Genomic DNA, 25,991 nt, shown 5'->3' on the forward strand with positions numbered 1-25,991 from the left:
CTGAGCACAAATAGACAAAATATCAACTTCAGTCTATTTTATCATAAGTGACCACATGCAAATAATTTCCCAGCCCCATATCTTTCTCAGAGATATTCATGTGCTAGGCAGAGGTGGGAAACCTGTAGCCTTGAGGCCACATATGTCCTTCTAGGTCCTCAGATGGGGCCCTTTGACTGAATCCAAGTTTTACAAAACAAATCCTTTGTTTTGTGGGGATTTGTTCTATGAAGTTTGGTTTCAGTCAAAGGGCCACACTTGAGGACCTAGAGGGCCACATGTAGTTCCTCACCCCCTGTTAAAGAATGGAGCTAGCTGTCTGAAGGTCAAGAATACCAATGATCTAATCCCCTGTCCTTTCTTACCCAACTACTTCCTCCAAGCTCATTGTAACATTTAACGTACCATCAACATGTAAGATCATAAATTAAAAATAGCATTCCTTTCAAGTTTACAAGGTACTTCCCTCACAATACTCCCTGTTGGGTAGGTAGTATAAGTATTATTATTATTATACCCAGGAAAAGAGGGGCTGTGATTTGCCCGGGGTCACACAACTAATGAATAAAATAGATTTAAACTAAGTCCAGTGAATAATAAGTCCACCTCTATTTACATCATGACATGAGTCCTGTGGTCATGGAGCTTATATTTTGGGAAAGAACCATAGAATTGTAAAGTTGAACAAGACTTTTAAGGTAATCTAATCCAGAGATATCAAACACGTAACCCTTGGGCCACATGGTTCCTGCAACACTATGGAGTTTCCCAAACCGGGCTAGAATACAATTGGGAAATATTTAACAAACTAAAAAAGTAAATTTAAAAAAAAAAGAAATAGATGAAGAAATGTTGTTTTCAAAGTCAGTACCCAGCTAATAGGGATCCTTCTGTATAACTTAGTGGCCCCTGTTTCTATTTGATTTTGACACCTCTGGTCTAGTCTAATATCCCTCACACTACAGGAATCCCTGTATATGGGATAAACATCTGCATAATGAAGGTTTTGTCTGAAATTCAGTAATATTCATTAACTAAGTGGTTTCTGCTTGCGGACAATAATTCACTGAGTGCTCAAAGGCATGGTCCCTATAGGCACATCTAGTATCATGAATAGGATACTGAACTTGGAGTCAGAAAGGCATAAATTCAAATCCTGCATTCAGCATTTACCAGTTGTATGGTCCACAGCGAAACATCTGTGCCTTGATTTCCTCATCTGCAAAACCAGGAGAATAGGCTTGATAAACTTGGAAGGTCTCTTTCAGTTCCAAGACAATAATCCTTTGAAATAGGTTAGTGAAAAAAAGAATGGCTAAAGTAACATTACTATTTCTGTAATCTTAACTATAGACTAAGGTTACCAAACGTTACGTCTAGGTCCTATGTACCCTCCAATATCTATTTATTATATTCTGACCTTCACACAATCTAGAGCTGCAGAACCTTAGAAACAATCTACTCCAACCTCCTCTGCTTATAGGTGATATAGCCAAAGGCCAGAGGAAGGAAATGATTTGTCAGGGGTCATACTATTCCTAAGAAGTAGGAGTTGCAGAATTTAGACTCAGATCCTTCTGACTGTAAATAGACTCCTCTTTCCACCACACTACACTATTGCCATAAAAGCCAGAACACCTGGCTAAAAGCCTAATGGTACCACCAAAAGATGCTACTACATCCTTCCAAATGGAAGAAATCTTTAGGGTTTTGAGGGAAATCCTGGGGATGCTGGATGTGTTTCAACTTCTGCATCCCCTTTAACAATGAATGCTGCAACCCTGAAAAAACAAACAAACAAACAAACAAACAGGTTCTGTTCCTCTCATTAAATGGTACTTGTGACAGCTGGATCCATGCCCTATATAATATGGCAGACTTCAAGGACAGCACTATGGTCTCATTGTCAACTGAATTCTTCAGGGAGCTCAGAAAACTAAGAACAGAAGTAAACTTCAGTAGATAGGGTCCCTGAGCATTTGGGCATGTAGGGAGAGGATCTGAGCCTGCAGACACTTCTGAGTAAGCAGTCAACACTCGTTGTCAGTCAGCTGCTATAAATGATGATGAAATCATCTTGGGACAGTGAATTCAACAGGTCAACTCTAAGCATTTGTTGAGTGCTTACTATGTTCTGGGCACTGTGTGAAGCACAGGGGGATAGTAAAGAAAGACAAAAGCAAGCTCTTGCCCTCAGGAAGCTTAAATTCTATTAAGAAGGATAACATGCAAACCACTGTACGTTCAAGATCTGTGCAGGCTAATCTGGACATAATTTCAGCAGAAAGGCACTAGCATTGAAGAATGCTACTAACAGAAGGTAGGACTTTAGCTGAGACTTGAAGAAAACCAGGGAAATTGGGAGGCAGAGAGAAAGAGGAAGAATATTCCAAACATGGAATAGTGTATGTGCATGGTCAACCAGTAAAAATGCATAGAATCAGGAGATGGAGCGTCTTACATGTGAACCAGCAAGGAGAACAGTGTCACTGGATCGTAGACCAACTAGAGATGAACATGTAAAACAACTAAGAAGATAGGAAGGAATCAGGCTATGGAGGGCTTTAAAAGCCAGAGGATTTTTTTATTTGATCCAAGAGGTCATAGAGAAGCACTAGAATTGATAGAATAAGAGGCTGACATGGTCAGACCAGCACTACATATGGCAGCAAACTGGAAGATGGACTAGAGTGTGGAGAGCATGGAGGTGGGGAGACAAACCAGTAGGCTATCACAATAATTCAGGCATGAGGTGGTGAGGGCCAGCACCAATATGGTGAAAGTGTCAGACAAGAGAAGGGGCCCCATACAAGTGGCATCAGCAAAGTGGTATTAATCGGGTATTGCAACAGATCTTACATTGAGAGGGGGACAGCGTGAGAGAGAATGAGGCCTCAAGGATCACACCTAGATAGTGAGCCCATGTGCCTGGATGACTGGGAACACGGCAGTATTCCTGACAACAACAGGGAAGTTTGGAAGGGAGGAGAATTTGGGGTCGGGGTGGAGTAATTAGTTCAGTTTTGGACATAATGAGTTTAAGATTTCTATGGGGCATCTATTTGAGGATGTCCAATAGGAGATAGGAGACTTATGGTCAAGAGAGAGGTTAGGGCTAGATAAACAGGTCTGAGAGTCACCTGCTTAGTTGGGTCCTTAGGAGCTGATGAACTCACCAAGTGAAACAGTATAGAGAAAGAAGAGAAAAGGATCTAGGATAGAACCTTGGGGGACCATGAGAAGTCTTTGCCTCACCATTGGATATGGCTTTTAATCTGGCTTTGTGAACTTACTACACTAGATGGATAGATAGATAGATAAATAGATAGATACAGATACAGATACAGATATAGATATAGATATAGATATAGATATAGATATAGATATAGATACAGATATAGATATAGATATAGATATAGATACAGATATAGATATAGATATAGATATAGATATAGATACAGATACAGATACAGATACAGATACAGATACAGATATAGATATAGATATAGATGATATAGATATAGATGTAGATATAGATATAGATATAGATATAGATATAGATATAGATATAGATATAGATATAGATATAGTTATAGATATAGATATAGATATAGATATAGATATAGATATAGATATAGATATAGATGTAGATGTAGATGTAGATATAGATAGAGATAGAGATAGAGATAGATAGAGATAGAGATAGAGATAGAGATAGAGATAGAGATAGAGATAGAGATAGAGATAGAGATAGAGATAGATATAGATATAGATATAGATATAGATAGATATAGATATAGATATAGATATAGATATAGATATAGATATAGATATAGATACAGATACAGATATAGTTGTAAATATAGATAGCCTAGTAGAGGCTAGGAAGGGGAATAGTATACTAGGCTGGAAATGTAGTGCATCACTACAAGGAACTGACCTGCCATTCTAATAATGTTACTCCTTATCTCAAAAATCTTCTGGGGCTCCCTGATATCTAATGAATAAAGTATTAACTCCTAATGTTACCATGCGAGAGCCTCTATCAACAGGCTCCTATTCACATTTTCCTTTCATTCATCCTCTGAATTTTCTCCTAGAATGAGCATATCTGGGGAAGCCCATCCTTTAACTCATTCCACAGCATTAGCCTGGAGATCTGGCAAAAGGAGCTATGGACAATCTTAGTAGGGGCTAAAATCTTGCTTGGAGAAAGCCTCTTTCCTTCTCCTCTATCCTTAGAAATTGGGCTATTCTTGCTCTAAACCTTGGAATTGCAGAAGACTTTTGAATATCATAATTTGTCCCTTCCCCAACTTGGTTTCCCTGCTCCCTTCCTTTTCTGGGGGAAGATCTCTGATTTCAGAGAAAGCCAGACTTTGAAGAATAGCCCAGGGAGCTCACTTCCTGTGGTAAGCACTGACATGGCCATTCCCCTCATGGCCTTACTGTCTCAGCACCAAAATGGAAATCATTCAGAGTCATAACCACAGCTTCCCTCTCTCACTTCCTGGCAAACTCCCCAGGGTCCTGCTGTGTGCTCAGCATATTTAGAAGGCTCCTCACCATTCTTTCCTCATGACGTCTCCAAGTGAGGGGGACCCTCCTCCTCCTCCCTCATCCCTTTCCCTCTCCAATAAAAGGGAAGGGAAGAGAGTCAGACACTCAGTGAGGCAGAAACTTGAAAGCTGCTGAACCTGATCCTGAAGTCTGCCTCCTCCCTGACAGCAACATGAAGGTCACCGGAGCTGTTCTGTCCCTGGTCCTCATCATTGCTGCCCTCTGCTGTCAGGTTCATGCCTCACCCGGTAAGTGCCCTTGGTCCTTTCATCCCTACCACCCAGGGAAGTACGGAGAATGCTCTCTCATCTCTGTGTTTTCATCATATAGGAGATGTAGTCCTTTAATTTGACAGAAGGGGAACCTGAGGAGCAGAGACTTGTCCAGGGTCACTCAGACATAGTTAGCAGCAGAGCTGGAGTCTAGTCCCAGTCCACAGATCTTTCTATCACTTCATGTTATCAATATCTTTCTCAAGAATAGATCCTCAATTTAGCTACCATCCCAACAGCCCCTAATATAATGGGTGATCCACTTGAAGAGAAACTCCTGGCCATGTGGCAAAAAAAAAAAAAATTCTAAAACTGGGCAAGGATCTTTGGAAAAATTGTGTCTGGAAGCTCAGAACTTTAACTTTATGTTAAATGAGGTTGATACTGTATGAGTTAAAGTGCTATTCTCTACTTCAGCACATCTCCCATGGATAGTGACTTTTCTGCCCTGATACTTGTTTGTAGCTTCTAAACAACAGAAAACCAAGGTGCTGAACCTCCAAAGCTCACTTCATCCTGAATACTTTTAATGAGTAGCATCTCCAGGAAATTTGTCCGGTTAGGATGGAATATTGGTATTATTATGAAGCTAATGCATGTGGTTTAAATCATGCACAATGGGTCACACAGCATGCAAAACTGCTCTCATAAAATATCCTCAGCTTTACTTTGGGATCCCTTCTTGCATTAGAGAAGGGTGATTGGAATTGGATATGAAGAGGTTAGCTCCATGCCTTCCCTTTTTCCTCTTCCTTTTCTTGAGATACTCATGCTTTAAAAGAAAAGAAGGAAAGAGAAGGGAAGAGAAGGGAAGGAAACAGAAGGGAAGGAAGTTTTATAAAGCATTTTTAACCATTCTTTCTTTCTTGATCTTTTTTTTCAGATGGCCCCAGCACCCCAACTACTTGCTGCTTTGAATTCACCAGTAGGAAGATCCCTTCAAAGTTGGTGGTGAGCTATGAGATCACCAGCAGCAGATGTGCCAAGGAAGGTGTGATGTAAGTTAACCAGCTATTTCCTCCTTATCTATTGTTATACACCGGCAATTTGCTATGGAACTAGGGTACCAAGGGAGATAGAAATCAGATTTGACCAATAGGCTTGGAGGAATGGGAATATGACAAGCTCAGACCTTCAGACCTCCTTGTGGTCAAACACAAGGCTCGATTTCCTTGCTGGGGCTACTAATACTGGTGATGAAAAGACCAAGCTCCGCAAACATTGGCATCGATTTGATTGGTATCCCTCAAAGGGGCATCATACTAGAAGCACAGAGTGCTGAAGCAGGAAGAAGTGTTAGTGTACAAACATTTAGTTCAGCCTTCTCATTTGATGAAGAAGGGAATGAAGTCCAGAGAGGTGAAGCATTTTTCCCAAGCTAGTTGATTAGTGGCAGAGCTGGCGCCAGGACCCAGGTCTCCTGACTCCCAGTCGAATGCTGATTCAGAAAGCTTAGCCTCACTTGTTCTGATAGGAAAGTCCAAAGTCAACATCTGGCTTTGTCACTGAGTGGCAATGACCGATCTCTGGGTCTCCCATCCCAGTTTCTGGAAGGGTTGGGATGCTGTGGGAGATGCTTAGGGTAGAATGCCTCCCCTTCTTGGGCTGTATTCACAAAGCCACTCAACAAACATTTTTTCTTCCACAGCTTTGTGACCAGACGTGGTTTCCAGATCTGCACTAACCCCAAGGAACAGTGGGTCCAGGACATCAGAAACCACCTGGACAAAAAGAATGCCAAGACCCAGAGTCCATGAAGCCTTCTGATACTTCCTCCTGCCCAAAACAGGGTTGAAGAATAATTTATTTCCCTCCCACCTTCCAAAGCTGCTCTTTGCAACATTTTATTATAATTTAAATATGTTTACTCTTACTTAAATTATTAATGTTTAACTTTATGTGACAAATATTTGTGTCTTTATTTGGTATATGCATATATGTATATGTGTATGTATACATGCAAGGTGTTGATAAAGTATGATCTTATGGGAAACAATGCTACACTATGACTATTGAATTTCCACAGAAAATATATTTTTGTTTACAAAACCTGACAACTGTGCTTTCTTGAGAATATACGAGGAGGCTACAGCTCCTAGGATGGGAGGTGAGGGCACATACAGAAGACAAGAAGCGCATGGTCATCACCCTTCCTGGTTTAAATGAGAAAGTCATCACTTCCGGGCAAGCCTACTAAGAATAGGAAGAGAAAATTCCCAAATCCTGCCCCCAGGGCTCCAGCTCCCAGCCCCATGCCCTTCAAAGTCACTTCATTTACCAGGTGCTTCATTTCCAGGCCTATACTCTTTTAGAATCCTAAAATCCTAGGATCTCAGAGTCTGAGGGGCCCTCAGAAGCTATTTAAGGAAACCCACCCATACTAGAAGCTGGAATTCCTCTGCAAGAGAGGCACAGCAAAAGATTTCTCACTTAAACTCCTCCACAGAGAGTAGACTTGTTACTTACTGAGTTCAGGCAATTATCCTTCCTTAGAAGTCATTCCCTATATTAACCTAAAAGCTTCCCCTCTAAACCTTCTACCCTCTGGCCACTAGTAGGCCAATCTAGTCATTCTTTAAAATGACATTTCAAATTTATTGATAGATACATATATGAAAAAGAAAGAAAAGAAGGAAGAAAGTAAAGAAGGAAGATAAATAGCTGTATAGGTATGCATAGATGAAAGAGAAAAAAGAAAGAATGAACAAGGAATGGTAGATAGATAGATAGATAGATAGATAGATAGATAGATAGATAGATAAGTAGGCAGCTCTTATGAGCCTCCACTCCCTGCCCAAGTTATCCCTTGCCTGGGACTTACTCCTGTTTGCCAGCACCCTTTCAATAATATAGAACTTAATAATACTTGCCCGACCTGCTCCCCAGGGGATGGGGTATTTTGTCAGCTTTCCCAAGCAGTAAGTTGGGAATTCTAGCACCCAGACCAAAGTAAAGGAGGAGAATGAGTGAAGAAGGCAGATTTCCTGGGTGGCCACTGAGAAGAAGTGAGGGACAAAGGTGGGAAAGGCCCAAGAGTTAAGTCCCCTCTTGGTCCTGAAGTCTCAAGGAGACATCATCTTGCCACCTGTCCTGCAGCAGCCTGCGCCAAACCGAAGGGTCTTCAAAGACCCTGCCTGAGGGGAGTTAATATATTCAGCTTTGGAATTTTTGTCCTTGGGGCAAGATGTCCTGATTGGTGTCAGAGTAACTACACAGTCACAAAGCCCTTTGTATTTCATCTGCCTCTGAACTGATTAGGCCTCATATCCTATCTGATCATTTACTCAGCTGTCTTCTTGCCATGTGCCCTGTAGCTATATGCTTAATGCACCCCCTCTGTCCTCTTTCCCTTCTTCATCTAGACACCTCAATCAATTAAACGCTACTATTACTTCTGGAAAGGGTGTGACAATCAACAGCCCTATGGCCCCACTCACTATCCCTGAGACATCCCCGAATAAAACTCCCTGGCCCCCACTTGCCTATCTATGTTAATTCATTCATTCACTAAAATGGCAGTTACTTGACGACAAAGACTGTCTCTCTTTTGCATTTATATCCCCAATGCCTAGCCCAGTACTTCACACATAAGCCTCTAATAAATGATTTTTCATTCATTCATTTATTCATTCATTCATTCACAAAAGAAGGCAAGAATATGGGGAAATGAATACAAAAACCAGTAAATTTTCAGTCTGATATTGTCATTAAAGCCAGATAGTCTCCTGAAAGAGAGGTGGTGGTATCAGCTGGCCCTGGATTATGGCTGGCAGCACAGAGGTGGGTTGGAACCCTCATTGCCCAACTTCACTGTGTTGCCTCTGGGGGTTGGAGGCTGAGTTGTGTGTGGTGGGGGGAAGTGTCAAAAGTGAGGCAGAAGAGAAGCAAACCCTAGAGGCAGAAGGCAGGGGCCTCAGGAGATGAGTAGGATACTTCCATCATACAGCTGACAAAACCACTGACTAGTTCACTGCTTGGGGCTTATATGTCAGATAACTCCTGGAAGGGGAGACAAAGGGAGGGAAGCAATAAGGTAGAGGGGTGCTGAGCTGTGGAGTAGAAGAGAGGTGGTACCCTCGTGGGGCAGGCCCACCAAGCAACCCTACAGAAGAGGAAAGGGGAGAGGAGGTGATAGAAAGCACAGAGGACAGTGTTTTCATCACTTCTCTCCTTTCCAACAGAGCAAATCCAGGGAAGAGGGGTACAGGGCAGCAAGAAGACAGTGAGATGAATACGTGGGACCCTGCAGTGGAAGACTGGAGCCTCAACATGCAGGGTGTAGTAGGCAGACTTAGGAGAGAGATTCAGCAGGTTAACTTTTGGGAGAAAGTTGTGGGCAGGCTGGTCAGGAACTCCAAAAGTAAGAAGGTGGGCAGGATTATGATGAGAGGTAGAATCATTAAGATACTGAGCCCAAGGGACAGAAGTTCCAGGAAGGGACATGAGAATAAAATAGACGCCTGCTGCTTGGAAGGATAACAGTCTGGATGTCTCTTATGCTCCAGCTGATTGATGCAGTAGATAGAGACTTTGAGTCAGGAAGACCCGAATTCAAATGCTGCCTCAAACACTTACTAATTGTGTTGCCTCTGGGCAAGTCAGTTAACCCTGTTTGTCTCCAAAAAATGAGCTGGAGATGGAAATGGCAAGGCACTCTAGTATCTTTGCCTAGAAAATCCTAAATGGGGTCACGCGAGTCGGATATGACTGAAATGACAAAGCAGCAAGCCCACAGATCCTAGAATAATGCCTTACACAGAGTGGCCTCAATAACTGTTGAATTGAACTGGGGGATGCCAGAGGGCCTTAGAAATTAACCAAATGTTAACCAAAAGTAAACCCTAAAAGAGATAGATTGCAAAAGCAAGACCAAATTCTGTGTCCAAAGTCTCCACTAAAATGAGGTGGTCCTTTCACTCAGACAGTCCATAGACTCTTTGTCAGCCAAATGCTACTTGAGGTTCATGCCTCTCATATTTGTATAACTCCTTAAGGTTCCCCAAAAGCTTTGCACGCATTTTCTCATTTGATCCTCACAGTGACTACAACCTTGTGAGGTTTACTGATGAGGGATCTGAGTTTTAGCAAGGTGCACTAACTTCCTACAAATCACTCAGGCAGCAAGGGGGAGGCAGCATCTAACTTGGGTATTCTTGATTCCAAGCTTAGCACTCTATGTACATATACAACTGCTTTTGGCCAGAAACCCTGAGCGTCTTCCCCTCCCAGATTTATTTTTTTTTCTTTTTTCCTTCCTTCCTTCCTTCCTTCCTTCCTTCCTTCCTTCCTTCCTTCCTTCCTTCCTTCCTTTCTCTTTCTTTCTGCCTTTCTTTTTTGACTAGGTAGGAGAGGCTACTCTCTGCCTCATTTCATACCTAGCCTTAATCACTGATTGGGCATTACCTCAGTCAAACTGAGACCTGTTAAAGACCTTAGCTTAAAAAAAAAAAGTCTCCTACTGCATCCAGGGCCATCTCCAATTGTCCTGATCTATGTCTTGCCACTGGACCCAGATGACTCCAGAGGAGAAAGCGAAGCTGAATTTTGCACAGCCCTCCCTCACTTAAATCCAATGCACTTGCACATCATGGCACCAGCTCCCTGATGCCATAGTCCTCTTTGAGAATGAAAGACAAATAACATCAGGTAGAGGGGGGAGGAGGGAAGAATACTTAAAGATTCCTCAGATCTCCCAGTGCTCGCCTTTTGGATTTCCTCATCTGTAAAATGAGGATAATAATAACAGTGTTTATCTCTCAGAGTCATGAGAATCAGATGAGATAATGCATGTAAAGCACTTGGGAACTTTAAGGATTTATACAAATGTGCACTATGACAAAATTGAGAACCATGAAATCCAGAGTAGCATTTGATTGACAAAGCACCCCAGAGGACCATCTTATTTTAGCGGAGACTTCAGAGAATTGCATCGGGGATGAATTGTTTTGCAATTTCTCTCCTTGAGTTTCACTTTTGAATGCAACGGCTAGAAACCTTCCTGTAAGTACTTAGAATGAAACGTCAAAGCTCACAAGTTTGGCAGCCTCCCTGGCCATTCTCCAGCAGTCTGGCCAGCTTTTCTCTTTTTCTTCTCCCTGTTGCTTCTTCATGGGAGGCTAGCTGATGGAAGTGGCTCTACATAATTCTGAGCAGTATCCATTAGCCACTTGGAAGCATTTCTAGCCTTTGCTCTGTTAATAATTTATTTGTGCAGAGGAGCAAACTGAAAGTCTGAGAGGTGACTGATTTGCCCAGGGTCATACAGCAAGTTAAGAGCAGAAATGGAACTGGGTACCAGGTCTCCTCACTCCAGTGTAGCTTCAAATAGAGCAATGTGTCTCTATTCACAGAAGTTCCCAGTTGCCTGAGGCTTCTAACTTCACAGCAATTTCTGTCTTCTCTCCAATTTGGAATCCCTGAGCTCTAAGCACAGTTATTCTGTTGGAGATCTATTTTAGTCTATTTTATCATGTGACCAAAATACAAAAACCATGTACAAATACTCTCCCCAGACCCATCTCCTTTCTCAGAAATGTAACAACAATAATAATAATAGCAAGTTGGATGCAGTGTTCTAAATACTTTAAAGATATTATGTCATCTGATCCTCATAATGACCCTGGAAGATAGGTGTTATTATTATCATCACCATTTTACAATTGAAGAAACTAAGGCAAACAGGGGTTAAATGACTTGCCTATGGTCACACAGCTAAAAAGTGAATAAGGCTGGATTTGAACTCAGGTCTTTCTGACTCCAGGGCCAGGAAGAGGGATGTTCACTTTGCCACATAACTGCCTGCTATATGTTAGAGAATTGAGTCTGAAGATCAGGAATTTCATTAATCTAAACCTGTCTTACTATAACTAAGTACTTGCTTTAGGTTTACTCCAACCGTTAACGTCTGGTCAGCAGCTAAGATCATTAGACAGAAAATAACTACCCTTTCAAGTTTACAAGTACTTCTCTCATAATACCCCAAAGTTGGGAGAAGATATCATCATCATCATCATCATTGTTATTATTATTATTATTATCAGCATTGAGCTGATAGGGAAAATGAGGTTCACAGAGGTTAAGTGATTTACTCAGGGTCACACAAACAATGAGGGAAATTGATTTGAACCAAGATGTTTGGACAGCAAATTCTACTACTCTTTCTACTATGAAAGGACCCCTGCCCTCAGGGAGCTTACATTCTGGGATAGAAAACTAGAACCATAGGGCTGGAAGGGACATCACAGATCTTCTAGTTCATCTAACTTCTAACTATAGGAATCCCTTAGCTAAGCTGCTGTGTGTTAAGGTTTTGGATGAAATCCATGAATATTTGCTAAATAATTGCTCCTATTTCAGGACACTAATTTTCCCTACCTCAGAAGTACTTTCTCTACATATATGTTTAATAGAGTGGATAGGGCTCTGGCCTTGGAGGCAGGACAACTTGAATTCCAATATTGCCTCAGATACTTCCTAGACAAGTGTGATCCTGGACAAGTCACTTAACTGCTCTGTACCTTGGTTTCCTCATCTTTAAAAGGAGGCAGGTGGACTTGATAACTTAGAAGATCCCTTCCAGTCCTAGATCTATGATCCTTTAAACTAATTTTGTGGAAAGAAGAAAGGCTTGGGTACTGTTGTAAAGTCAAATAACTGCAGGAGCAGGTTATCTATATTGAGCAGTAGGCCCCATATACCTACCTATCTATACCTCCTATGTGTTATCCAGGTAATCTAGGGGATCTTAGAGATCACCTAGTCCAACCTCCAAAGTTTTTAGAGGATAAAACTAAGTCAGGGAGGGGAAGTGATTTGCCAGAGGTCATAGTGCTTCTGGGAGTAGGAGATCCAGGATCTGAACCAAGATCCTCATGAATTTAAATAGACTCCTCTTTTTACTGTAACATCTGCATAAAAGTATAAGGGTACAACAAAAAAAATGCTATGACTCCCTTATAATTGGAAGAAATCTCTGTTCCTTAGAGGGCATTCCTGAGGATAATTGAGGTATTTCTACTTCTACAACCTAGCTGAAATACAGGAGCCAAGATAGGAAAAACAAAGGGAAGAATCTTCCTCAGCCTGTGGGGAGAGGATCTGAGCCTGAAGATATCTCTGCAGGTAACCAGTCAGTACTCAATGTGGCTGATGCAAAGGATGATGAAATCATCTTGGAAGAGGCATAGGTGGTCATTGCTTCCCATTGGACATGGCCTAGAATCTGTCCTTTGGGGGATTCTGCACATTAAATAAACACAAATCCCCATCTAGGAAATCTCTAAGCCATAAAACTAGACAGTGTCAGAATTGGAAGGCTCCTTAAAACTCAGATAGTCCATCGTCTCATTTTACCAAGGAAGAAACTGAAACCCAGTAGATTATCCCAAAGTCAAGGCAGCTAGGTAGCACCAGAGTGCATAGAGTGCTGAGCCTGAAGTCAAGATAGCTCATTTTCCTGAGTTCAAATATTGCCTCAGAGACTTACTAGCTGTGTGACCCTTTACAAGGGCAAGCCACTTTACCCTGTTTGCCTCAGTTTCCTCACCTGTAAAATAAGAAGGAGAAGGAGATGACAAACCACTCTGGTATCTTTTCCAAGAAAACCCCAAATGGGATCATGAAGAGTTGAACACAACTGAAATGACTGAACAATAATAATAACAAGGCTATATAAGTGGCAGAGTCAGGTTTTGAAAAAGGCTTTCTAATTTAATGTTCAGTGCTCTTTATACTATATCATGTTGTCTCCTGAGCAAAAAGGCACAGAAATGCAAGAGAATAGGACAAGACTGAGGATGAAAAATGATCAAAGTAATGTAATATAAGACAGAGCTTTGAAGGGGAACAGTATGAGACCAGACTGGAAAAGTAGAGCATCAGAGAGACAGATTCAGCTAGATCAACTTTGCCATTTGGAACATGACCATCTTCTGCTTAAAAAGCCTTAAGCTGCTCCCCAGTACCCACTGGAAAAAGTCTAAATTCATGATGCTGCCATTCTATAATGTGGCACCAAATCACATTTCCCTATTGTGCATTCTTTCAATTCTCCCCTAGAGAGGGCCAGTCTAAGGAAGAAAAGGGCATTCTCTTTCCATTGACTCACTCTTCTTTTATTAACTTGGAGATCCAACAAAACTATGAACTGCACTACCAGGGTCCAGAGCCTGGCTGGGAGAAAATCTGCTTCCTTCATTTCTATCCTTAAAATCTGGCTATTCCTTCTCCAAACATGGGAAAAGGGGAAAAGCTTTTAATAGAATCATTCACTCCTTTCTCAACTTAGTTTCCCTGCTTCCTTCTTTTCCTAGGAAAGGTCTCTAATTTCAGAGGAAGCTGGGCCTTTAAGAATAGACCACTTCCCCCATGGTCTTATCATTTCAGTAGTAATACAGAAGTTATGCAGAGCCACAGGCCACTGCTTCTCTCTCTTAGTTCCTGGAAAACTCCTCAGAGCCCAGCTGTGTGCTCGGCCAACTTAGGAGTCTCCTTGTCATTCATTTTCCATGACGTCTCTGACTGATGTGTATCCTCTTCTCCCCTCATTCTCCCAATAAAAGGGAGATGGGAGTCACAATTTAGCAGAGGAAAACTTGGAAGCTTCTGAACCCACTTCTCAAGCCTTTCTTCTCTCGGCTAGCACCATGAAAGTCTCAGGCGCTGTTCTCTCCTTACTTGTCATTGCTGCTGCCCTCTGCTGTCGAGTCCGTGCCTCACCCTGTAAGTGTTATTTCTTTCCCTCCCACCTGGGGATTCATAGGGAATGTTCTTTCATTTTTGTGTTACCTTCAAATGTCAGAGGTGGAAGGGATCTCTTATTTTAAAGAAGGGGAAATTGAGATCCAGAAAGAAGTAATAGCATTTCCAACGTTACATACAGTTAGTTAGTGGTAGACCTGGGGCTAGAACCCAGGTATCCTTACAGTCCAGTGACCTTCCTGTTTCCCTATGCTTTTCAATGTCTCAATTAAAACTCCTCCATTTAGTTGCCCCCTCAACAGTCCGTATAATGATCAGTGACACACTTGAGAAGAATTCTCTTGATGTATGGTAAAGATGTTTCTAAAGCTGGATAGGAACCCAAACCCTTCTCCATATTTTGCTTAGGGGCCTAGAAATTTAACTTGATGATGAATTTGACATTGCATTAGCTAAAATTCTGTCCTCTATGCATTAGCACAAATCCCATGAATAGTGGCTTGGGGAGGAGTAAGAAGGTCATAGAGACATTTCCAAATCTGGCACCTCTTTGTACTAAAGCTAGGGTACCGAAGTCCCTTAGATCCATTTAATGATTCGTACTTCCTAATTACATCTTAGGAGCATAGCAGATTGGCATTGGAAAGCAATGTTAACAAGGCTTCCCAATTTTATTCATGAGAAAAATAAGGGGCTTCAGTAATTTATGGTGGGTCAGAGATCATGCGCATCTGTGCCCACCCAGAATATCCTCGGTCTTGTCCTGGGAATGTACCGTAGTTCCGAGAGCAGACAACACCACTTGGAATGGAGACTGAAGATGTTTTGACTTTGTACCTTCCCTTCTTTTCCCTTTCCTTTCTTGAAATACTCACACTTAGAAGAACAAATGCTAAATACTGCTAAACCATTCTTTTTGGTTTTCTTTCAGTTGGTCCTGGCATCCCAACCATTTGCTGTTTCCACTTCACCAGCAGAAATATCCCTTTAAAATTTGTGGTAACCTATAAGACAACCAGTAGCCAGTGTGGCAAGAAAGGAGTTGTGTAAGTTAATTAGATTTTTTTCCCCTTCACCTACTGTTCTACAACGGTCATTCACTAGGGACCAGGGAAGGCAGAAGTCAGATTTGACAGGTGGGAGGAGAAATATGACGAGTTCAGACCTTCCAACCTTTTTGTGGTCAAACATAAAAACCAGTTCCCTCACTGGGGTTATCACTGCTACTGATGAAAAGAACAAGCAGCATGAACAATTTATATATCAATTCCACTTGTGTTAATTAATTCACATGCAGGGTACAATCCTAGAACCATAAAATACTAGGGCAGGAGGGACCATCACAGTGACTGAACAGAATCTAGTCCAGCTAGCTCTTTTGACAAAGGAGGAAATGAAAGGCCATACAGCTGAAGTGCTCCCCCCCCCAGGTTATGCAGCAAATTATCAGAAGAGCTGGTTTTAGAACCCATGCCACTGACTTTCCTCTAGTGTTCTTTCAGAAACATGAGCCACATTTGTTCTGATCTGATATTCTGAGTGTCTACATCTGACTTTGTCCCTGAGTAGCTCTGGACAAGCCATTTACATTCTCTGGGCCTCAGTGCCTGCCTCTGTAGAATGGGGCTAGGGAGAAGGGAAGAGAGATACATCAAATATCCCTCCCTCCTCTTACATTCTCATATAAGGAGCCCAATGAGGGATGCAATTAACTTCAAATCGAAGAAAGTGGGGTACAAAGTGAATCTCCAGTCACCACCATTCTTTCTTAGTCTGCTCAGACTCATATCTGATTAGGACATCCCAGGATATAGGACAGTTTCTTTTGGGCCTGGGGGGATGTTCTTGAGAGCAGTTCCCATTGGGTTTTCTTTTCTAATCCCAGTACTAGGAGGGTCATTGAAGAGAGAGCAGGATTAGGGTAGGATGCTTCATCCTCCTGGGCTGAATCCATAAAACCACTCACCAAGGGTTCTTTCCTCTACAGCTTTATCACAAAACGAGGCCTCGACATCTGTGCTAACCCCAAGGAGGAGTGGGTCCAACGTATTATGAAACAACTAGACAGCCAGAAAGCCAAGACCCAGAGTCCAGGAAGGCTCCTGACCCTTACACCCAGCACTGCTTGACCTGATTCCAAAGCAGGGTTGAAGAATAATCTATTTCCTGCCCACCTCCCACAGCTGCCCTTTGAGACATTTCATTATAATTTAAATATATTTTGTCCTATTTAAATTGTTAGTGTTTAGCTTTTTGTGCCTCAAGACTTTGTCTTTGTTGTAATTTCTTTGTAATGTACTTTTGGGTCAGTTAATTCACTACTGTGCCTTAGACTTTGTGCGTGTAAATTAGGCAATGATCGCTTCCTCTCTTCCCTACCTCAAAAAGATGCTGTGAAAATTGGTATGAAAATCTATGTGAAAGGTGTTTGAAGCTTCTGAACAGAAGTCACACTCTGAACCCAGGGTATTGATAATGAATGTCCTTATGGGAAATAATACTACAGTATGTCTATTGAATTTCTATAGAAAATATATTTTTGTTTATAAAACCTGACAACTGTGTTTTCTTGTGTATATATGGGGAGGCTATAGTTACCAGGGTGGGAGGGAGCTAAAGTGAGGATTGGAGGTTACAGCAGGCTGAAGAAGATGCAAGAGTCTCCTTTCTGGCTTAGCCAGAAAAATCTTCATTTCAGGGCTAGGGATGGAATGAGAAAGTTCCAATATCCTGCTACCGATGCTCATTTCTGCCTCCCTCATCCTTCACAATCCTGACTCCTACCCTTTCTACTTCAAAATGACCTGGTTGGCCACATGGCTTTCTCCATTGTCAGTCCTGATTTAGAATCCTAAGGTTACAGAATCTCAGTCTGAGGGGGCCTCAGAGAAAATTTAGGGAAAATTGTACAAGAAGCCAGAATTCCCTCTACAATAAAACTCCCATTTAAACTGCTCCACTAAGTGACATTTGTTACTTCCTGATCAACCTTTTCAAGGTCCATGCAGTGCTCCTTCCTATGAAGCCATTTCCTATATTAAATTCAAAAACTGCTTCCCTATACCTGGCATTCATTTGGCCTTTTTCTGTCTCCCCACACCCATACAATGACAACCCTTCATATATAAGAAGACATTTCTCATGCCCCTAGACTCCCTGTATACCATCCCTTTCTCTAGATATATGTCCCCTTCACATGGTTCCAAAAGGAGGGTCTCCCATCTTCTCAGATGCTCACTGGGTCTTGAGGTTTTGCTCCAGCTTATCAGTATTGTTTCATTAATGCAGAAATTCACTATGATCCCCTCCCCCAGCCTGCTCCCCATTGGACAGGTATGTTCTAAAAGCTTACCAGACTGTAACTTGGAATCTGGACACTCAGGAAAGGTTGGAGAGAAGAAGGCTTAGTAAAGAAGGAAGAAACACTTGGGAAGAGGTGAGGAACAAGAGTGGAAGAAGGTCATGCACAAAGTTCCTTTCAGGATCGGCACTCACACCAAGACATTATTTTGCCATTTACCAAGAAGACGCTCTTTCAAATAAGATTCCCTCCAAAGTCCAGGCCTTGGAGGACTGAATCCACTCAGCACTGAAACTTCCACCCTTCCAGCTAAGCTGTCCTTATGGATAAAGGAGTGAATTCACCTCACAAAGCCCCAGTAGCTAAGCAGTCCCACACCAGACTTGTCCTCACATCCCATTTAATCATCCATCCGAGCCATCTTCTTGCCATGTACCCTGCAGCCACATATCTAATACACCCTTCATCCCCTTTCCCTCTTGACTTAGGAGCTTCAATCAAATCAATTTTACCATGGCTTCTGGAGAAGGCATAACAAACAACCTCCCCATGGCCTCACTCATTATCCTTGTGATTTCCCAAAAGACATCTTCCAGCCCTGACTCTTGAAATATTGTCTCCTCTATTGCAATGTGAGCTCCTGGAAGGCAAGCACTACCTCAGTTTTTGTATTTTTATTGCCAGGGCCTAGCATGGTGCTTGGCACACAGTGTGCTTTTAAAAAAGATTGTTTCATTCACTCATTTATTCATTAAGGAAAAGAGGTGGTGGAGGTATGGTCAGATGAATTTAGAAGACAGTAAGGTCTCGTTTGATGCTCTCCCAAAGGCTAGATGACCCCCTGTAGAAGAGGTGAGAGAGTCAGCAGTCCCCACCTTGGACAGGCCAACACCAAGGTTGTGTGCTGCTCTCTACAAAGGCATGACCCACTTTAAAATTTAATCTTCCTTGCTAATAATTTCTCCATTATTCTCTTAAGTCTAGACAGTCAAAAAAATAATAAATCAAGTCTTTATTTGTAGCATTTGTGAAGGGGTAAATGCTCAGTTAACATTTAGCCACTGGCTCTCTTGTGAGCTGGTTCATGCACATCCCTGTGTGGAACTCTCATTTTTCAATGGTACTAGGTCATACCTGCAGGGTGGAGACAAAGTAGGAAGGGGAAAATATATCATGGCGTGGGATGTGGGTGCCAACCATGAGGCAAGAAAGGAGGAAACCCTTTTGGCAGAAGGTGGGGGCCCCAGAGAGAGAGTCAGGACTCTTGTGATGCAAGAGGTGGGCTAGAGGTAAATATGAACTAGACATCAAACTCTTCGAGAAAGGAAGGGGAATGTCTGGCATAGAAGAAGGGGTCACTTGATAATAACACCTTGGTCTGAATTAGGTAAGAAATTTAGATGGAGTGAATCTCAGTGGAGAAGAGGTTGGTAAGTGTTAGTGTTAAGGGCAATTAGGTGGTGACGTAGATAGAGCCCTGGGCCTAGAGTCAGGAAGACTCATCTTCCCGAACTGAATCTGGTCTCAGACACTTACTAGCTGTGTGACCCTGGTCAAATCTCTTAACCCTGTTTGCCTCAGTTTCCTCATCTATAAAATGAGCTGGAGGACAAAATAGCAAACTACTCCAGTATCTTTGCCAAGAAAACCCCAAATGAGGGCAGAGAGAGTCAAACATGACTGAAATGACTCAAATATGATAACGATAACAGGTGCTTAGGGGATAGTCTGGAAGTGTTAATGGGCAAGTAAAGTATATACTGATTCTCACCAGAACCCACAGTGAGTCAAGGTGGTCTGAGCAAAGGCGCAACCAGCAGTGGAAAGTTTGAGATTCTGTCATTCGGGGGAGAGGGAGCAGAATGATGTCTAAGTGAGTGCCAGAAAGCGAAAGGAACATGAGAAAAAGTATCTACAATGGAAAGAAGTATGTTCATTACAGAGTAGGAGTTCTATAGGCTACAGTGAGAGGGACAGGGAGACCTGGAGTGGGACATCGGGGGTAGGCTTGAAGTGGATGAGAATGAGGGAATAGATAAGAGTTGAGGAATGATGTTAGTACTTTGGTAGTTGGAGGTTCAGAATCACTGTGATATGCATAAGAGAAGATGGAGATACACTTACAATTGGAGAGTGAGTCTAGGCAATTATGGTCTCCCTGTAGCCCTCCAGATCTCAGTAGGGACCTCAGTTGTCCAGGGCATCAATCTATCTGCTGTTTCAAGGATAAGGGGGTGTTGGAATGCAAGCCTGCAAGCAAGAGAAATCATGGCCTAATGGCACCATGACTCAGAGATATTTGGAATCCCAGAGGCAGATAGGAACAGGAGCTGGTGATGTTGGAATAAGTAAATGAAGAAAGTGAATAAGAAATCCTAATATAATATGGTAAATGTGGCTTCATAGGTCTTGCTGAGAAATACAGGGATGAGACATCAATTGGAATGTGATTCTTTTTTCAAAAGAAAAAGAAATCTTGTCAACTATATTTTGAGTACTAGCTCCCTGGGGCCCCATCTTATCCCAAGAGAGTTTGACTCTTTCTTGTCTCCCTGTTGACAATATCACACACACACACACACACACACACACACACACACACACACACACACTGCCCAAATCTTCCCACCCCCAATTGCTCTGCTTCCTCTCTTCCCACCCCACTGATATTTTTTCTGATGATAAATTAGGCTTTGGGTATGTGACTACAGGAAATATGTCAAGAAAAATGGCCTGGGCTTCTCAACAAGGAGGGCGGAGAGGGAGGAAGTGAATCTGGAACTCCAAATTTTAAAAAGAAGTGTAAAAAAAGTGTTTTTACATGTAATTGGGGGAAAACAAAATACTAAATAACTAATTGTTTTAAAAAGAAGGAAAATGGCCTGGATGGATGGTTAGATGGGATGCAAGGATGAGTCTGGTCTATGGCTGCTTAGATACAGGGGGCTTTATGGGTGTGCAGTTCCTCCCTTAACAAGCAGGTCAGCTTAGCCCCAAGGTGGTAGTTCTAAAGCTAAGTGAATTAACATCCCCAGGGCAGAGGCTCTGAAAGTCCACAGGTCTGGAGGGGACAGCAGCTGAGCAGGTGACAAAATGATGCCTTGTATGTCTATAAGACCAGCAAAAGACTTTCCTCTTGGCCCTCTCTCAAAATTGTTCCTCACCTTTTCCCTGGGGTTGCCCAGAAGAATCAGTCTTCTTTACTCATTCACTTTCTCCTTGGTTTGGGCTGTGATGCTAAAATTCCCAGGTACCATTTTGCAAGCTTTCGGAACACTCCTATCCACTGAGGAGCAGGTTGGGAATTGTTAACAAGTTTCCACCCTAAAGAAAGGACATTGACTAGCTGGAGCTATTGTAGGGCATGATGGGAACAGTAGAAGATGGGAGCACCAGTTAGAGAAAGTGGAGATATTCATCTGAAATAAGGGATGACTTGGGCAGAGGGTAAAGGGCTATAAGAGTTGTCTTCTTAAACATGAAGGGTTGGGATTTGAAAGAAATTAGGTTTGGGCTGTTAGACCTGGGGGTAGGGGAGTCAAGAACATAAATGAGTAGAAGGTATGGGGAGGCAGCTTTGGGTTTTATGTAGGGAATAGCTTCTTACAAAGGAGACCTTGGTTGGTTTGCACTAAAATGAAGGCTTTTCCAGCTAAACCAGGAAGGATAACAACCATGAGCTTCTTGCCTCCTCTAGAGTTTACCATCCCCTCCAACCCTCACTTTAGCACCATCTCACTTTAGTTGCTGTAGCTTCCCCATATATGCACAAGAAAACACAGTTAGAAGATTTTATAAACAAAAATATATTTGTCTATGGAAATTCAATAGCCGTAGTATAGTATTGTTTTCCATAATAACATCCATTATCAGTACCTTGGGTTAAAGGTGTGACATCCCTACAAAAGGCTCAAACACCTTTCACATGGATTTCTAATACAATTCTCACATCTTTAAGAAGAGGGAGGAGAGGAATGGAACCTCATCCATTTTATACATGAGAAAGTGAAGTCACAGAGGTGAAGTGCCGGCCCAAGAATAGGTTACAAATAATGATGATGATGATGATGATGATGATGATTAAGGCCCAAATTCTTGTGACACATAAAGTTAAACAACAATAATTTAAATAAGACAAAACACTTAAATTATAATAAAATGTTACACAGAGCAGCTGTGGGAGGTGGAAGGGAAATAAATTATGCTTTCATCCTGCTTGGGTCTCTAAGCAGGCAGCAGCAAGAGGAAGTAGCAGTAGCCTTCACGAACTCTGGGTCTTGGCTTTCTTGTTATCTAATTGCTTCATAACATGTTGAACCCACTGCTCCTTTGGGTTAGCACAGATGTTGTAGCCTTGTTTTGTGACAAAGCTGTGGAAGAAAGAGACTTTGGTGAGCGGCTTTGTGTATTCATCTCAGAGGGATGAGTCATCCTACACTAATCCTACTCTCCCTCTCTGCTCTGATCCTAGAATTCTAGAAACTAGGATTCTAGAAACTGGGGATTAGAAAAGGGAACCCAATGGGAACTACTCTTAAAAGCCATCTGCTGCCCCCCCCCGGGCTAGGAGCAGCAGTTCTGATCCTTGGGATGTCCTGCTCCAATACCAATTAAGATAACCAGCAGGTTGAGAAGGAATTATAGGTGGTAACTAAAAACCCAAGTAGAGAGGGCCTATCCTCCACTGAACTTTGTGAGGTTCTCCATGAGGTACCTCTGCCTGCTTCCCCATCATCAGGTTTCAGTTCTAGGTTGACTATGAGTTGGGATATGAGTGGTGTACTCTAACTCTGCCCTATTTACCATAATACCAGGCCCAAGAGCACATCTGGTCTTTTCTGTTTTCCTACATTTGAATCAATCACATCCCTCCTTTGCATTTTATATGGTAGGGTAGAGTCTAGAAGAAATCTTAGAGATCATCTGGTCCCCCATTTTACAGAGGAAGGCACTGAGTCCAAGAGAATATAAATGGCTTACCCAAAGCCACTCTATGACAAAGCAGATATTGACTTTCAGATAGGAACAAGTGTGAATGATTTTTGTAAAAGACCGGTGGACTGGGAGTCAGGAGCCCTGTGTTCTACTACCGGCTTTGACACTATTTAGCTGTGCCACCAATCCCTTCTCTCTGGGTCGTCATTTTCCTTAGTAGAAAAAATGTAAGCTAGACTAAAAAAAGTAAGTTTGGCTTCTAAGAGTCCATCCTAATCTTGTGTTCTGTGGTTCTTGGGTTCTCCCTCAAATTTGAATATTAATAGATATTAATAGAATTATTAATAGAATTGATGCAATCTGTTCTTGCTGCTTTTCTATTCATCACTAATGTCAATAGCCATAACATGGAAGCTAGCTCTTTTGTCTGACTACGAAAAGGCCTGAACTTGCCATATGTTACCACTTCTGCAAGTTCACCTGTGAAATCTGACTTCTATTTCCCCAGTCCCTGATGCCCATAGTGCATGGCCAGTGTAGTACAGATGATAATGTCTGGTTAACTTACATCACACCTTGCTTGGCACATCTGCTGCTGGTCACTGCATAGCTCACCACCAGCTTTGAAGGGATCCTCTTACTGGTGAAGTCATAGCAGCAGGTCGGAGTGGCAGGACCATCTGAAAGGAGCCCAAGAAATACCAGTTTAGGATGTTTCTATTTTTTTTAATGTGAGTATTTCAAGAAAGAGAAGGGAAAAGAAGGGAAGGTATGGAGAATAAATACCTTCATCTGCAATTGCAAGCATCCTTTCCTGTCCTAGAACTACTGTGTGCCCCAGGCTAAGACTGGGAATATTCTAGGTGAGCACAGTGCTCAGCCACTTAAACTCTTTTCCTTAATTTTCCCACATGTAATTAGGATGAATTAATCATTAAAAGCATTTAAGATTAATTAAACCCTAGGGCTTAGAAAACCTGTTTTCTGTCCTTTTGCATCTACAAGCAAACAGATGCCAGGTGAGGAAATGTCACTGTGAACTCCTTGTCCTCTGTGGACATTACCCATTGGAGGAGCAGAGAAAGCCAGCTCTTTTTCAGACCCATTGTTAAGTTAAAGCTCTGGGCCTCCAAGCAAAATTTGGCAAAGGAACCATTCTGTTCAGCTCCAGAAATGTCTTTATGAGGAATTTCTCCACAAGTGGGTCACCAATTACTATAAGTGTTGCTGAGATAGTAGCCATATGGAGGAATCTACTCTTGAGAAAGACATTGAAAATATGGAGTGACAGAAAGGCCACCAAGAGTCCTGCGTTCTATCCCTAGCTCTACCACCAACTAGCCATGTGTGACTTTAGATAAGTCACTTCTTCTCTTGGGATTCAATTTCCCCTTCTGTAAAATGAGGGCTGTATGAGTCTAAGATCCTTTCCACTTCTCGCATTTGATAGTGACTCAGAAATGAGACAATCAATCCCATGCATTCTTGGGTAGGTGGAAATGAAGGACTGAGAACACTTACCAGGTGAAGCATAGACTTGACAGCAAAGGGCTGCAGCAATGAGGGCCAGGGTCAGAACAGCTCTGGAGACCTTCATGGTGCTGTTGGAGAGGAGGTAGGCTTGCGGAGGAGGCTCCACAGCTTCCAAGTGTCTCTTGGCCTCACTGAGTATCTGGCTCTCTTCTCCTCCCTTTTATTGGGAGAAAAAAAGGATGAGGGGGAAAGAGGTCCCCCCTCCCTTGAAGATGTCATAGGGAAAGAATGGTAAGGAGACTCCTAAATCCGCTGAGCACACAGCTGGGCTCTGAAGTTTGCCAGGAAGTTCGAGAGGGAAGTTGTGGCCTGTGACTACATGATTTCCATATTGCTACTGAGGCAGAAAGGCACTGAGGGGAAAAGCCATGCCAGGGCTGACCGCAGGAAGTGAATTTATTGGGTCTGGCTTTCTCTGAAATTTTTAGAAAAGGATAAAAGAAATCTTACCCAGAAAAGAAAGGAATTATGTAAACTAAGTTGGAGAAGAAATCACTGATGACAGTCAAGAGGCTTTCTCCTCTTCTCTTTCCCCTTTTGGTGAAGGAGCAGTCAGATTTTAAGGACAGAGATAAAAGAATCAGGCTTTTCACCTCTACTGAACTCCGGACCCTGGTAATGTTCAGTCTGTATTTTGCTAGATTTCCAGGATGATGGAGGGTAATGAGTCAATGGAAAGAGGGTGCCCTTTTCTTCCCAGGACTGGTTCCCTTCAAGGTAAAATTAAGAGGATGCACAGTAAAGAAATGTGACTTGGAGCCATGTGACATTGGACCTTGGATGGCAGCTTTGGGAGTATAGACTTCCTTCAGTTGGCATGAGGGTGTAGCTTAAGGATTTGAGAAGAAAAGGGGCATGTTCTGGGAGGTGAAGTTGATCCAGATGAATCTTCCACTCTGATGCCCCACATTTCAAGGTTGATCTAACATTCCTCTCCTTCAAAACATCTACATTTCATTGAAATTGAAAAATACTTCCTCATTCTTTTCTTATTCCATACACTTGCAGTTCTGTGCATTGGCCCAGGAGGCATTGTGATATGAAAAAACAAAAACAAAATAAACACTGACTTTCAAGTCAGAAGACCTTTATTCAAGAAGTGGCTCTGTCAGTTACTAAGTGTTTGAACTCAGTAAAGTTATTCCTTTCACTTGACTTCTTCTGGAAAAGGAGAAGGTTGGACTACCTGTGCTTTAAGGTTCAGTATAGTTTTGACATGGTATAGTTTAATGGATCAGGGATTTCATAGACAGGGATACATTTTTATTTAATGTGTAGTACCTTCCAATCTTCCAAGAGCAATTTCCAAGTCATGCTCAATGGGGAAAAAAAGACTGCTTATGATTGTTCCAAGATGATTTCATCATTATCATTCATGTCAGCTGTGATCAGTGCTGACTGTTTATTCATAGACATATCTACAGGCTCAGATGCTCTTTCCACTGGAGTCAGGGCATATTTCCAAGTGTTTAGGGACTCTGGCTGCTGAAGATTCCCTCTGTTGTTTTTCTTACCCTGGGCTCCATCGGAAAAGCACTCAACTGTATTTCAGGTTAGTTTCCATGGAGGAATATCTCTATACTTATGCCTACCACAGGATATGACAGGATATGGTTGTGATTGCTGCACATACTATTTAATAAAAGGAAGAGAACCAATTTTTGTGGGGGTAGTTTTGAACATTGAAGGAG

At 42.1% G+C, this 25,991-nt stretch overlaps 3 protein-coding genes across 3 annotated transcripts; 2 read left to right on the forward strand and 1 right to left on the reverse strand.

Annotated features, from left to right (window-relative positions):
* The first annotated feature begins 4,602 nt into the window (after window positions 1-4,602).
* On the forward strand, window positions 4,603-6,889 carry LOC110192234 (C-C motif chemokine 2-like). Its single transcript, XM_020963282.2, has 3 exons — window positions 4,603-4,808; window positions 5,716-5,830; window positions 6,481-6,889. Exons 1-3 carry the CDS (start codon window positions 4,733-4,735, stop codon window positions 6,587-6,589), a joined length of 300 nt encoding a protein of 99 aa, XP_020818941.1. The 5' UTR covers window positions 4,603-4,732; the 3' UTR covers window positions 6,590-6,889.
* A 7,353-nt stretch (window positions 6,890-14,242) lies between these two features.
* LOC110192261 (C-C motif chemokine 3-like 1) lies at window positions 14,243-17,090 on the forward strand. Its single transcript, XM_020963326.2, has 3 exons — window positions 14,243-14,552; window positions 15,463-15,577; window positions 16,519-17,090. The coding sequence occupies exons 1-3, from the start codon at window positions 14,477-14,479 to the stop codon at window positions 16,658-16,660; spliced, it is 333 nt and encodes a 110-aa protein (XP_020818985.1). The 5' UTR covers window positions 14,243-14,476; the 3' UTR covers window positions 16,661-17,090.
* A 4,524-nt stretch (window positions 17,091-21,614) lies between these two features.
* LOC110192260 (C-C motif chemokine 3-like) lies at window positions 21,615-24,533 on the reverse strand. Its single transcript, XM_020963325.2, has 3 exons — window positions 24,289-24,533; window positions 23,336-23,447; window positions 21,615-22,202 (listed from the first exon to the last, which is right to left on the reverse strand). The coding sequence occupies exons 1-3, from the start codon at window positions 24,362-24,364 to the stop codon at window positions 22,094-22,096; spliced, it is 297 nt and encodes a 98-aa protein (XP_020818984.1). The 5' UTR covers window positions 24,365-24,533; the 3' UTR covers window positions 21,615-22,093.
* Window positions 24,534-25,991: the final 1,458 nt, after the last annotated feature.

This window comes from Phascolarctos cinereus, unplaced genomic scaffold (assembly GCF_003287225.1).
Source record: "Phascolarctos cinereus isolate Bilbo 61053 unplaced genomic scaffold, phaCin_HiC Scaffold_5;HRSCAF=322, whole genome shotgun sequence".
Classification (NCBI taxonomy): domain Eukaryota; kingdom Metazoa; phylum Chordata; class Mammalia; order Diprotodontia; family Phascolarctidae; genus Phascolarctos; species Phascolarctos cinereus.

Bases quoted from the DNA above. Each gene is read 5' to 3' on its own strand.
- LOC110192261 (XM_020963326.2), top strand. From the start codon at position 14,477: ATGAAAGTCTCAGGCGCTGTTCTCTCCTTACTTGTCATTGCTGCTGCC. The intron at 14,553-15,462 runs GTAAGTGTTATT...GTTTTCTTTCAG, and splicing joins TCGAGTCCGTGCCTCACCCT to TTGGTCCTGGCATCCCAACC. The intron at 15,578-16,518 runs GTAAGTTAATTA...TTTCCTCTACAG, and splicing joins TGTGGCAAGAAAGGAGTTGT to CTTTATCACAAAACGAGGCC.
- LOC110192260 (XM_020963325.2), bottom strand. From the start codon at position 24,364: ATGAAGGTCTCCAGAGCTGTTCTGACCCTGGCCCTCATTGCTGCAGCC. The intron at 23,448-24,288 runs GTAAGTGTTCTC...GGCTCCTTTCAG, and splicing joins TCAAGTCTATGCTTCACCTG to ATGGTCCTGCCACTCCGACC. The intron at 22,203-23,335 runs GTAAGTTAACCA...TTTCTTCCACAG, and splicing joins TGTGCCAAGCAAGGTGTGAT to CTTTGTCACAAAACAAGGCT.
- LOC110192234 (XM_020963282.2), top strand. From the start codon at position 4,733: ATGAAGGTCACCGGAGCTGTTCTGTCCCTGGTCCTCATCATTGCTGCC. The intron at 4,809-5,715 runs GTAAGTGCCCTT...CTTTTTTTTCAG, and splicing joins TCAGGTTCATGCCTCACCCG to ATGGCCCCAGCACCCCAACT. The intron at 5,831-6,480 runs GTAAGTTAACCA...TTTCTTCCACAG, and splicing joins TGTGCCAAGGAAGGTGTGAT to CTTTGTGACCAGACGTGGTT.